Raw genomic sequence first — 13820 nt, forward strand, 5'->3', positions numbered from 1 at the left:
TTAGCACTGGGGTGTGGAAGAGGGCAGAGAGTGGGCACAACCTGCCTGTGCCACTTGCAGACAGATTTGTTTAGTGCCTCATACATGCATGATGTTCCGGTTACCGGTGGATGTCACAGCGTTTCTCCATCTGGAGGTCTGCCACTTCGGCAAGTCAAAGTCGTTCACTGGCTGAGAGCTTTGTACTCCATCTGCCTCATTAAGGTAGATTTTCCCCCAATAGTGCTTTATTTTTTCATTTCTTTTTCTTTTTTTTAAAGTTTTTTTTTTAATTTATGTCATTATTTTTTGTGTGTACCGTCAAATCAGATCTGACTGGTACAGGAGGAGATTGTTCTTCCTTTTCCAGCAGAGCATCTGGTGGATTCGAACCGTGCATCTCTGAGATTGCAGTTGCAGCTTCTTGCCACTAGGCCACCAGAGCTTGCCTTTTTAAAAGTATTTTATAATTCTTAATAATGAGACAGACTGCTGGGAATTATATAGAACAGAGAGCATGAAAAACAGGGGGCTCGCAGTTCTCCACAGAAACCCATTTCTTTTTCTTTTATATTGCTTTGTTGTTGTAGTTGTTGTTGTTGTTATGTGCCGTCGAGTACCCTGTGACTCATAGCAACCCGATGTACAACAACCCTTAACTCTGCCCTATCCTGTGCCAATCTCACCATCTCCGACACATCTGCCCCCATTACTACCCCAGTCACTGAATCAATCCATCTCATCGATGGTCTTCCTCTCCTGCGCTGTCCCTCCACCCTCCAAGCATACAAAATTTGTACACATTGTGTTTCATTCAAATACATTGTGTTTCACACATGTCTTCATTCCCATTGTATTTCCTGTGGCCATCCCCACACATTCCCATAAATTTAGTCATTGTTGTTCTCTGCCTACTGTCACCCCCTCCTTTCAGGCCCCCACTAGATCATTCCTAATTCCTTTACCCCTTCCCTCCGCCCACCAGACTCTACAACCCTGTGGTTTTCCCACCTCCCCCCCACCTCCCCTTCCTCCCTTGGACTTTTATCCACATCTTACTGGGCAATTTCTCTTGTTACAATAGTGGTCTTATGCAGTATTTGTCCTTAGGAGGTGTTAATTCACTTTGAGTGACTGCCAGTCTGAAGGCCCATCTTCTGACACTGTTTCAGACAATATTCCACCTCCACTCATTGAGTTTTAAGGACCTGGTATTTGAGAAGTACTTGGCCAGTCCTGATTTCTACCTAATCTGTCTTGGTCTGGAAGTCCCACTGAAACCTGTCCGCCATGGGAGCCCTTGTTGGTATTTAAAATACCAGTGGCGCAGGACAGCAGGCTAAGAGACGCGGAGAAGCCAGCGCAGGACAGCAGGCCAACAGCTGAAGCAGTCACAGGAGCCAGCAAGCACACCTGCTGGAAGAACGGCAGCTGGAATATTCCTGAGATGTGCAGATGGTGAAACGTGGGGCATGGTGTCCCTGGGGAGGGACATCGTGCTTGGGCAAGTAGAGGGTCAGCGAAGGAGAGGAAAGTGACCCCAAGGGCTGCAGGACCATGGAGACTGGGGATCGCACAGGACCGGACAGGGTTTCTTTGTGCGGCATGTGGAATCATTACAAGTGACGCCAGCCCAGCAACACCTAATCACAGCATATACACTGAGCCTTGTGGCTTCAAGTCAGGCTTAGTGAGCACCTCCTGTATACACACCCAGGACTGGGTGCAAAGTGGAAATGCAGTCCCCTTATTAAACTGTGATTAAGAATGGTGAGACACAAGCAGAGCATTAAGCCTGGGCTTCTCCAGGGGGTGCCAGGGAAGCCTCGCTTAGCTCTTGGCACAGGCGGTGATGAGACCTCACTGTTCTCAGTAGATTTCCATTGCGACAGGAGCCCTCTGTCCTCTCCGGGTTTGAAGTGGAAACAACAGGATGGGTAGTTCAGTCTGAGAAGCTGACCTTAACTGCGCAGGAGCAGATGGAAGAGTCTCTCTGCGAAGGGCCTTCTCCCTTCGTGTGGCCCACCAGAACCCCTGTTGCACTTTCCCCACCTGGACATCGTCCCAGAGGCGATGGGTCCGGAAGGTTCCATGTTCCCCTCCCAGCTTCTCACCTACTCAGCTTCATAGCTTCAGATTGAGAGCTCTAAGCTCGCTCTGCTGACGATGAAGCCTTGGGTTAACAGGGAAATGGGAAGAACCTGGGCTTAAGCGGGGAAGTTGGGTCAACACTGAAATGGAAAAACCTGAGCTTAAGAGGAGAAGTTGGGTCAACACTGAAACGGAAGAAGCTGGGCTTAAGGGGGTAAGGGATGTTCTCTGAGGGAGCTTTGTCTTCCAACAGAACACTTTCCCTCTTAGGTCTCGAGCGCCCTTAACTGGAAAATGGATGAAGCTCTTGTCCTCTTTTCTGTGTCCCCCACAGTGCTGGGTACATAGTTGGGGCTCACGAAATAAGGGGCGGCTGGATGACTGAGTGACGCCTTCCCTGTGTTGATGTTTTTCAGGAGCGCTGCACTTCAGCCATGACGGACACCGTGCTCAGCAACAGCTCCAACCGCTGGATGTATCCCAGCGACCGACCCCTTCAATCCAAGTGAGTCTCGGGATGGGGTGGGGGGGGGCTTCCTGGGAGCAGCTTGTATGGGAGCAGAGATTCCCTGACTGTGCCGTACTTGATGGGAGAAAGGTGTTTCCTGGCCTGGAGTTGAGGGGAGAAAAATCGAGTGAGAATTCATGGGAACCTCTGCACTAGTTTAAAGTAGACATAGAAAGATTAAGTGCTGGGTTCCAGGCCCCAAATTAGAGGTGCCCGAGGCAGAGGACTGCAGAGAGAACCACAAGTAAGTCTTGGAGGAAGTGAGACCAGCGTGCTGGTTAGAGGCAAGGAGGGTGAAACATCCTTTGGGCATGTTGTTAAGAGAGGCCAGTCCTTGGAGAAGGACATCATGCTTGGAAAGGTAGAGAGGGTTAGCCCTTCAGTGAGGTGGATTGATACCGTGACTCAGATCACGAGGCTTGGTGGATCACAGAGTGAGGCTGGCACAGGACAGGACAGGGTCAGATCTGTTACTCATAGAGTCACGGTGAGGCCTGGTCCACTCGACAGCACCTACCGACAGGACAAGTGGGAGCACTGGCCTGGGGTCAGCACAGAGGGGCTCACGCTCTGCATGGTGTTCATTCACTGTGCGCCCCAGGGGAATCTCCTGCACCCTCGCTGGGCCTCAGTTTCCTCATTAGTCAAATAAGAGCGTTGGAATAGTTGCAAGTTGGTAGGCCACAGGCTGGCTGTGACTTGAAGAAATGGGTTTTTTTATTTTAAATTTTAGTCTTAACGATTGAACAATTGAGAGGTCTCCCATAAAAATCCAAACTTCTGGCTTTTCTTTGAGCCATTGGAAGACCTGGCATCCCTGAGCCGGGATTAAGCTGTGCCGCCAGTTCTAGGGAGGCGAGAGCCTTCAGTTCTCCAAGGTCTTCACCACGCCCTAGAACGTCTCCCATGCTCTCACCTGCTTTTCTCACTTCTGTTACCACCCTATCCTGGATGACATCCCTGGTTAAATGACACTCAGAGTCTTTTCATTTGACTTTATGTAGGTTAGTATTTGGGGGCCGGTTTCAGAGTTCAAATTCTGGGAGAAGCAGTTAAAGATATGGTCATTTTTGTGAGCAAATCTAAGGTCCAAACGTGACTGTTGGCCAATGGTTGTGGTCAGGAGCTTTTCTGAATATAGAATCTGCCTGTAGTCTTCAAATTAAAGGTTCATTTTCCTTTTTTTTTTTAATTGGCTTGCATACAGTAATTTGTTTACCTAGTATTTCATTCATGTGCACTGTGTTGGTTTTTCTCTTTACTTTTGCCCCCTCCCTCAAAAAGTTCATTTTCTGTTTATTATGTCCATCTAGAATTCTTCCCAAGTGTAGGTTTACAGAGTTTCACTTTTATTTCCTAAAGGCTCCAGTCTCTCCTCATCTATTGTTGTTGTTAGTTTCCATGTCTCCACTGTGGTGACCCCGTGAACAAGAGCAGCAAATCCTGTCCTGTGGTCACTGTGTAAATCCATCTCAGTGAAGGTCTTCATTTCTTTTGTTGACCCTCTAATTGCCATTATGTTGTTGTTCTCCAAGGACTTTCCCATCATGATAACATGGACAGAATACGGGAGACACAGTCTCACGTTCTTGCCTCTCAGGAACACTCTGGTTGCATCACCTCCAAGACAGTTTTGGGTTTTTTTGGCACTCCAGAGTAGATTCCAGCAGTTCTGTCCTCCCAACACCATGATTCAAAGACATCAGTTCTCATTTGGGCTTCTTTATTCATTGCTTGGCTTTCACATGCAGATGAAATATCATAGCTGGAGGCAGGCACACCTTAGTCTTTAAAGTGACACCCTTGCTCTTTAACACTTTGGAGAGATCCTCCTTGGCAGCAGATTTGCCTAATGCAGTTCTGTCATTTGATTTCTCCACTGCTGCTTTCACAGAGTTGCTTGTGAATCCAAATAAAATTAATTCCTTGGAAGCTTCAGTCTTTTCTCACATTAATCATGATGTTGCTTATGGGTCCCATTGTGAGAAGTTTTCTCTTCCTTATATTGAGGCAACTCTGGTGGCCTAGTGGCAAGAAGCTGCACTGTAATCCCGAAGACACGCGGTTCAAATCCACCCGCTGCTCCATGAGAGAACGATGGGCAGTCTCTTCCCATGTGATTAGCTGCCTCTGAAAACCCACCAGAGGGTCAGCCGTGGGTGGTTTCTGACACAACAGTACACGACAGCACAGCACAACACAACCCCTACTGAAGACTCTCATCCTTGAACTTCACCAAGTGCCTCCAGTCCTCTTCACTTCCTGCGACCAAAGTCAAGTCACCAGCATAGCAAGGTTGTTGAAGAGTCTTCCTTCAATCTCGATGCCACGTTCTTCTTCGGAGAGTCTGGCTTCTCAAGTTATGTGCTCTGCATACAGATCGAGTGGGTGTGCTGAAAGGATACAACCTCAACACCCACCTTTTCTGATATTAAACCATGCAGTACACCCTTGTTCCGATCAAACCACTGCTTCCTGCTTTACGGACCGCTTTCTCTTGAGCACAATTAAGTGTTCTAAAATTTCTAATGATCTCAATGTGATTCATAATTTAGTATGACCCACACAGTCTGGTGCCGTTGCTTGTAGTCAGTAAAACACAAGCAAATTTTTCTTTATTAGATAATTAATATTAAGCTCTTTCCCCCCCTCAGACTCCCTATTAACTCATGAATTTTACAGTTTCGAAGACACTTATTTTATGCTTGTCAGTTTACTTTTTAAGAACAGACTTCTAGCTCCCAAAGCCCTTCCCGTGACGTCCTCCCAGAGCCAAATTTATTTTGCAGAAAATATTCCATCAGCTGAAAAGTATGTCTCTGGAAGATAAACAGTTGCCTGAAGGGTGGATAGGGAGAATATTTATTTTATTTAAGAAATGTCAGTTAATTAAAATCCCATCCATCAGAGTTTACTTTCGTCGCTATGAAGCCAAACAATTTGCTTTAGAATGAAATTAGAATTATTCCAGCAGTCTGGACTCTGTCTCGTCAAAGTGCTCCTGGGCGCCTATGAAACGTCTTGGTATTCTGAATGCAGTGAGCCTGGCTTGCTTACAGCTGCATCTTCTTCAGATATTAAAATGATTTCCCCAATAAATGCTAATGGACAAATTATAGTCATCACACGTGCTGCAGTGGTGATGTGATAATGTGGACACTTCTAATGTCTTTCTCCAGTAAATGAAGAAATCTGCTCTTAATTAACTGCTGGCTAGCCAGACACACTTGCTGCTTCTGTGATTTTCAGTCTTCCTCCTTCAATCTCCTTGAACCTAATCATTTTGTTGGGGGCCAGAAAGAGGGAATGAAGGAAATGAGTCCATCCTATTGCGGGTTTACAAGTTAAGGTCGTGGCTCTCCTCTTTGGGTTGGGAATCTGCGGGGGGGGGGGGGATTACTCATCTCAGACTGTTGGTCTTTTTAAATAACTTTCACATCGACGAGCCAGGGAGCACCAGGGATGAGAGGTGGAAACTGAGGCAGCAAGCGATGACACAGGCTGCCCCTGTTTGCACACCTTGTAAATGAAGACGCTGGTCTCCTTTCTGGCGTAGAAGAACTCAGAACCCATTTGGGAAGCAAGAACTCTGCTCTCAGATGGTCCAGTTCCTGTCCAAGGTTTGTCGCTCTCTCTCCCTGCATATGGTCCTGTCCCCAGGGTTGAACCACTGGGACCCAAGAATGATGGTGGTCCTGTTACTATCGAACGACTCCTCCCTAGCAACCCAAAAAAATGAAAATAAAACAACCTTATTAAAATACCCGAAGGATCAACTGACTTAATGGACATATTCAACTAGTCAGTTTAATCAAGCTGTGAATCTGATTATCTCCCATTGAAACATCTCATTGTATTCATTCATTCATTCATTCATTCATCCATCCATCCACTCCTTTTTAGTGACAGCCTTGCTTTTTAACAGTTTGGAGAGGTCTGTGGTCACAGGTTGCCCAGTGCAATACATCATTTTCTTTATTTCTTTCTTTTAACCTTTTAACTGTTAATCAGGTAAAGATTTACAGAGCAGCTGTCCATTCAACAATTCGTACATATTGAATGGAAGTTTGCAGAACAGATCCGTTTTCTATCCCATAGCTTCTGCGTGTTTGGTTTGCTATCAATTACAATCCCCACACTGTGACCTCACTCTTCCCATTTCCTCCCTGTGATTCCCCTTTCCATTCTTCCTTCTTCCCCAATCCATGCTGCCTTTTAAACTTTGAGCAAATGCTGCCATGTTCACTTTGAATGACTGATTGTTCTCAGGAGCGTGTACCTCCCTAGTGGCATCTGTCTCATAACTTGTTTGATTACAGCCTCATTCACCCTGGCCGGGACCTTACTGGTCAGCGGTAGTGATGGCAGAGCCTGTAAATGCTAAACTAGCAGTCAGCTGATTCAAGGCTCCCACCTGACAGGTGAAGAAACTGAGGCAGGGAGAAGGGTTTCCTGAAATTAGCTATAACAAATGAAAACACAACATTGAGTAGCCCCTTGTAATTCAGACTTTGTGATTGTTTTGTGCAAATGACATTGGTGTCATTAGAACATTTCTTTCCTAACTCTCTCCATTTCTCTCTCTCTCCCCCCGTTCTTTGCTTTCCTTCAGTGATAAAGACCAGTGAGTATTATCTGCCACCTTTCTTTTTCTGCATGCTCCATTATTTCTCTTTTCTGATCTAGCCAGCTTGTCCCTGATGAGATCTGGTTAAAAAGAATTTCTGAATTTGTGTATGTAAAAAAAAAAGATAAAAGAAAAATCATGTGTTGTTATAAAATGCATGCCCATCTTGAGGGGAAAAAAAATGAAATTAAAAAAACCAAACAAACTTAACAAAACAGCCCCGATATAAGGATTAAAAGTATCCTTCAGGACGGTCCAAACTTCAGCTCCGGCTAGTAGTTTGGGGCCAACAAGTTGATTGGCTTCTCTGTGGCCTTGTCTGTGCAACATGCTGCCAGGGAACACTGTGCTGAGATAAAGCAGATGCCAGCACCATGAAGGACGAGGGGGGCGAGGACAGGACTTCTCTGATCTTCTGAGCTGTGCACGCTGTCCTTGTCACCTCATCAGAGGTCACGCTGATGTCCCTGTGAAACGCCGTCCGCTGGGGGCCCATCTTTGCTCCCTGCTTTGGTGTTCTAAATTGGATTCATTTCCTAAATACGCGTGACAGATTGGATGCTGGGCGCAGGACATGAACAGCCAAACCTCAGAGCAGACCACTCTTCCCATTACATGCGCACTACTGACCTGGGGAAGGTCACTGACACTCCTCTCCTACGAGAAGTTGTCACGGGGCCACAGGTGGGAATCTGGGGTCAGGAGACTCAGCTCTGAGTCTGCCCTCGTCCTTGCTGTCGGTGTGGCCCTGGCGTTGCCTTCACACCTTCAAGCCCTGGCTCTCTCGTTTGTAAAGTGAACTTGGTAACCCTTGCCCCTCCTCCCTCGTAGGGTGCTTGTGGGACACCCAGGACAGCTCTGTACACTGTCAAGTGCCCTGCAGAATCAAGCGCGGGTGTGCACCACAGCCTTGCCATGTCATATGTGCATATATGTGGCATTTTCATCATTTGTCCAGCTTCTCTGGCGTCCTGATGACTGCATCTTCAGCCCCCAACTCCTCTCAAAGCTCCCACAGATAAACACGTCACTGTGTGACCTGGGGGAATCCTCCTCCCTGCCTCAGTCGCTCCCACTGTCAAGTGTGAGCCTTGAACCAGCCGACTGCTAGTTCAGCATTTGCGTGCTCTGTAATCACCGCTGTTGGCTGGTGAGATCCTGGCCAAGGAGGGTTCGCTTTTGATAACTGTTGTCATCAAAGTTATTGTGACACATCAGAGAGAGATGCTGGCTTATTGTCGGATGCAAACTGAGAACTTCACAAGAATCCAGCAAGTCCCGTGACCTGGGGGCTTCCTGAATGCCGAGGGCCTGTGCACTGGGTGTCCATCTTCCTGCCCTTCCTCTTCCCCTCCCTTCTTGCTTTACATCTTTTCCTTCTGGTATTAACAAATGCTGCCCAAGGGTCTACTCTGTATGAAGCCCTGTACCAAGTACCAGGGATACAGGTAAAGTCCAAGGATGAGGCGGAGGAAGCCGAAGGAGGGTGTGTTGAGGGCGATCTGTTGACAGATAAGCAGCCCGTCACCCAGTGTCACTCCAGTGTGTTCAGAGCTTCAGTGGTAGAGTTTCAGTGAGCAGTGAGGACACAAACACAGGCATCTTGTCCAGAGCTGAGTGCATCCCTGGGAGGGCTTCCTGGAAGAAGTGACATGTCCACTGAGACCAAATGAAGAAGGAGTCAAAATGGGGAAGAAACTGAGAAGGGCCAGAGGACAAATAAAATGTTAACCTCAGCCCCACGGTCAGTGAGGAGATTCTGACTCCTGAAGTGCCTCCACAGAGTTTCCAAAGCTGTAAATCATTTCAAGACCAGATGGCCTCATCCTTCTCCCGAGAACAGCTGGTGGATTTGAACTACTGAGCTTTCAGTTAGCAGTCAGACAGCCTCCAGATCTCCTCTAGGACGGGACTGAATTTGATGTTTGTTGCTAGGTGTCTTTGAGTCAACAGCAAACTCTCAGCGACCCTATGAACACCAGATCTGAACCTTGCCCTGTCCGGTGCCACCCCGTGACCTCTGCCACGCCCAAGCCCCTGGTGGCAATCCCCGTGACAGTCCGTCTCATTGAGGGTCATCCTCTCTTTCTCAGACCCTCTCTAGCTTTGGCAGCATGGTGTCTTTTCCCAAGGACTGGCCTCTATTGACAACATGTCCAAAGTATGGAAGGCAGAGTTTTATCATCTATGCCGCTGACAAGCACTCTGGTTGTACTTCCTCCAAGGCAAATGTCCTTGTTGTTTTGGCCCGCCATGGGATAGTCAATACTCTCTCCAGCCCCACACTTGAAAGGCACTCGTTCTGCATCAGTCTTCCTTATTCATTACCCAGCTTTCAGATGTGTAGGAAGCAATTGGAATCACTAAGACTTGACTCAGGTGCACCTTAGTCTTTAATCTGGCATCCTTGCTCTTGAGCTCTTTAAAGAGTCAAGAAGTCAAAAGACATCTTGCATCAGGGAAATCTGCTATCAAGGGGATCAGGGAATAGCATGTACAAAGGCGAGAGTTGAGACAGACCATGGTATTTTAGAAGAACTGAACGGAATTTAGCCTGACTGAAAAACTCAGCAGGAACCCGAGTTTCCCTTGGTGCGCCAGAGGGGTGTGGGGAAGCCCTCTGATCCCTTCTGTACCCTTTTAATCTGTTTGAGAGAAGAACATCCCACAAAAAGGCCTTGCCACCAGCTGGGCACATGTAGACTGTTAAGCAGAGCGCCTGTCCTCTCCCTACCCTTCCTCTGCCTTTCCTTCTGGATCCATTAAAACTTCATTCACCGAGCTGCGCGGCGACTCCCTGCTGACACCTTCCGAGGCTGGCGTCCTGGGGAATGAGGGGAGGGCCGAGAAGCAGCAAGGCCAGAAAAAGGATTCATTTTCTGCACTCTGCTGCTATTTAATGCTTCAGAGCCTCCACGCACCGACAGCACTTCCCTCATCCCGCTCTTTGGGGAGTTATAACTTATTAATAGAGACATCTGCTGGGGTATTTATTATGTGACTATTGTGGGCATGAAATGCAGGCTCAAGGTGGGAGGCAGCAAAGAGGTGGCAGTATGTCCTTGGCAGTGATTTTGGGAAAAAACATCTGCAAGGGGGCTTCCACCTGCAATTGAGACTCTTTGGCTCTTTTCTTGGGGATTCCTGTGATGCTGGCTTTGAGGGGGACCATGTCTTCTGACCCACTCAGGAGGTGCCTCTGCATGTCCATCCAGGTGGCAGATAAGGCGGTACCTCGAGTCCCTGACCATCTCCTCCCCACACTCATCTCTTGGCCATTTCTTTCCCCTCATCCATGCCTCGGAAACAAGCAGTCACCTATAAACTTTTGAGTTAGCAGGAAATCTTTGCGTGAAATTATATCCCAAAGCTAACTAACTATATAAGACAGTGAAAAGTGGTGCCCAGTAAAGATTGTTAGTAGATGCAAGCATTCCAGTATCACAGAGAATTTTAGGCGGCTGTGATTGAAAATACGGCCAAGCACTGCAGTGAGTGTGTGGAGTCTGGCAAGCTTTGCTATTCTTTAACCATAGCAGATAGATACTGTGCTGAGTAGGTATGGCTGTGGGCACTACCATATGAAGACTCAGTGGCTTCGACGCTGTGTATTCCAGGGGAGCTGAGCTGCGCTGGTGGCTCTGCGGGTCTTGGCTGAGCTTTCTCATGTGTAGAATCAGGTTACTATTGACTAATCCAGGATGGTGCTGGCCAGAATGACTCAACTCTGCTCCACGTGGCTCTCACCCCTCAGTAGATTGTGCCGGGTGTGGCCTGGAGGTCATAACGGAGGTGTGAGCCCCACTGCTGTTCAGTTGGTTGAGATGCACGGTGACCTTTCATTCGATTTCCACGGCTATACATCCTTACGGGAGGAAACTGCCCAACTTTCTCCCACCGGGGGCCTGGTAGATTAGAACCTCTGCCCTTTCAGTTAACAACCCAATGATGTTATGAACTGCACCACCGGGGATCCGTAAGGATGGAAGAGAGTTAGCAGAAACACACTGGAACGCCATGTTTTATTGCAGTTTATCGGCCAAGTTCAGCTGCAAGTTCAGACTAACGTAAAAAAGGAGGGAGCTAGAGGCTGATTGGTGAGAGGGATAGCAGAGTCACATATTAAAGGGTCTGGACCAGAGAGGGATAAGGTGCTGGGCTTATCATCATGATAAATTGCACTCACCATCTTAACTTTTTCAGCTGCTGAGTCCGCTTTTCTACAGGTAGAGCTCAGAAGCCCGTATTTCAGCAAGTCTTCCAGCTGGTTCTTGGGCAGCATTCTAGTATTTGAGGAGCCCTCGTCTACCTCACAGGTCACCTTCCTGTCTACAGACATTTGGGACTCAGGAACCAGTGCCAGAGGTGGTTAGCGTCGTCTTCCCACTGAAGGAGTTGGGTTCTAGAGCGAGCACTACAGTGCTCTCAAACATGATTGATGTGTCAAGTAAGGGACTCACAGCCAACTAACTTCTCTCACTTAGACAGCTTCCTACCCTCCCTTCACATCGTAGCTAACTCCAGGCCTCAGTCCCTTGGACCAGAAGAGCCAGGTAGCTCTCTGCAGGTATACCAGGTGTAGACAGGCCCTACAGAAACTCTACCTCTTCCTCACCTGGGAACATACGCTTGTTTCCACCATCAGCACTTTTTAAATTGTCATTTGAGAATCAACACAGCCAAACACATGCCAATTCAACACTTCGTACACGCACAGTTGAGAGACATTGATGACATTCTTTAAATGGTGCAACCATTCCCCCTCCTGCCTTTTCATAAGTTCTCTCCCCTCTAAACTTTCTAAGGCTCTTTGGTACCTGTATAATTTACTGTGGTCTTGAAATGAAGCCCAACTTTTTAATACACAGATGTTTGGAAGCAAAGTCAGAAGCTTTTGAGAGAAGCACAGGTCATCACATAACCCGAGTTTAGCCGCCACATATAGCAATCCAAATGACAGCGGTAGCAGATCCAGCGAAGCTCGCAGATGAATGCTCTAGGGATGGAATGTGAGGCAGAACCAGCTGGCTGCCTTTCCGAAAAAGCAGGAAAGCACGGAGACTCAGAGCACAAGTTCTTTTACCCTGGGTCCACTCAAGCTGTGTGACCTTGAGCAAGTGATTAACCTCTCTGAGCCTTGGTATTCCAGAAAGGACAGTCACACCTGCCTCACAGGATACTGTTAAAATTTAATGAGACAGCGAATGAATTGGAGTTCAGAGAGATGAAGTTCTTCCCTCTAAGTCATACGGCTGCAGAAGTTGAACCCAAGCCTGTCCAAAACCAGTACTAATTCCCTGCCACCCCTGTTGACATCCTAATATCTTTATAGGTTCTTGTTCTGAGTCAGTGTTTTCATGCTGAGAAAGGAGATTTGGGGCATCAGGAAAAGAAGGAAGTGGCCAAGAAGGGAAGTTCATTTTACAGCATCGCTTCCACATCACATCAGACTAGGCTGACAGTAAATGGTCATTTTGTTCTCATTTCCTCTCACTGTCTGCTGAATAGTGAAATCAGTGAGACTCATCTGTGTGAAATGAACAGAGACTTGAATGCTGACACTTCCGTCACCACAGGCATCTGCAAATGGTTAAGAGATTTCTGACTTCAACATATCAAGCACCAGTTGAGGAGTCAGGCTGCACATTCTGTTTGGTATCAGCTGACGCTTTCTCCCTAGGATCTGTGGACCACACTCTGCCCTGTCATCCCATCCCATCCCATTCCTTCATCCCATCTTTCCTTCCTTCCTTCCTTCCTTCCACCTTCAGTGACCACTGTATACACACCTCTGTTGGGTAACCACCCACTGAATTGTAACCATTGTATGGTCTTAAGACACAATCTAACACCAAAGTGTTTACTAATAATCATACCAAGAACATAGACACTAACATTATCTGAGTGTTTACCAAGTTCCAAGCACAGTCGTCCTCATAAACTCTCTGATGTCACTACCCTCCCATTTGACAGATGAGCAAGTGAAGGCTAAGAGACACAGAGTGACTTTCCTGAGACCACACGTCCAGCTAGATACAGAGCCAGGAAAAGAATCTAGCATGTGACTCCGGAGCCTACCCTTAATACTGCTCTCTTAGGCCATTTGCGTCTTCATAGGAGCCAGAGTTCCAATAGTCTCATTGTGGTGCCACCAAGCCTGCCCAGGCTGACAGTCTCTATCTTTATTGGCAGCTGGTTAGTGTGAGGGACCTGGAGGTACAGTGGGTTAACCATTGTGCTGCTAACCAAAGGTCAGCGGTTCAAGCCTTCTAGATGCTACATGCTCTATGAGAGAAAGAAAAGGCATTCTGCTTGTCTTCCTCCTGTCATCCCATCCATCATCCACCCATCCATCCATCCATCCCTCCATCTCCATCCCTCCACCCCTCCATCCCATCCATCCATCCATCATCCATCCATCCATCATCCATCCATCCATCCATCCATCCATCCTCCATCCATCCATCCATCCATCCATCCATCATCCATCCATCCATCCATCATCCATCCATCCATCATCTATCCATCCACCACCCACCCATCCATCCATCCTCCATCCATCCATCCTCCATCTATCCTCCATCCATCCATCCATCCATCCATCCATCATCCATC

At 47.5% G+C, this 13820-nt stretch overlaps 1 protein-coding gene across 2 annotated transcripts in view; it reads left to right on the forward strand.

The window, feature by feature from the left end:
* The first annotated feature begins 2501 nt into the window (after positions 1-2501).
* RPH3A (rabphilin 3A homolog (mouse)) overlaps positions 2502-13820 on the forward strand; it is a 68825-nt gene continuing 57506 nt past the window's right edge. The window contains exons 1-2 of one of the 2 annotated variants that reach the window (XM_006900983.1): positions 2502-2575; positions 7191-7202. In XM_006900983.1, coding sequence (XP_006901045.1) covers positions 2505-2575; positions 7191-7202 — 83 coding nt within the window. In that variant the 5' untranslated portion in view covers positions 2502-2504. The remainder of the gene's footprint in view (positions 2576-7190; positions 7203-13820) is intronic. The other variant, XM_006900982.1, reaches the window with a different exon arrangement.

Source organism: Elephantulus edwardii, unplaced genomic scaffold, assembly GCF_000299155.1.
Source record: "Elephantulus edwardii isolate Elephantulus edwardi_28Jun2011 unplaced genomic scaffold, EleEdw1.0 scaffold00304, whole genome shotgun sequence".
Classification (NCBI taxonomy): domain Eukaryota; kingdom Metazoa; phylum Chordata; class Mammalia; order Macroscelidea; family Macroscelididae; genus Elephantulus; species Elephantulus edwardii.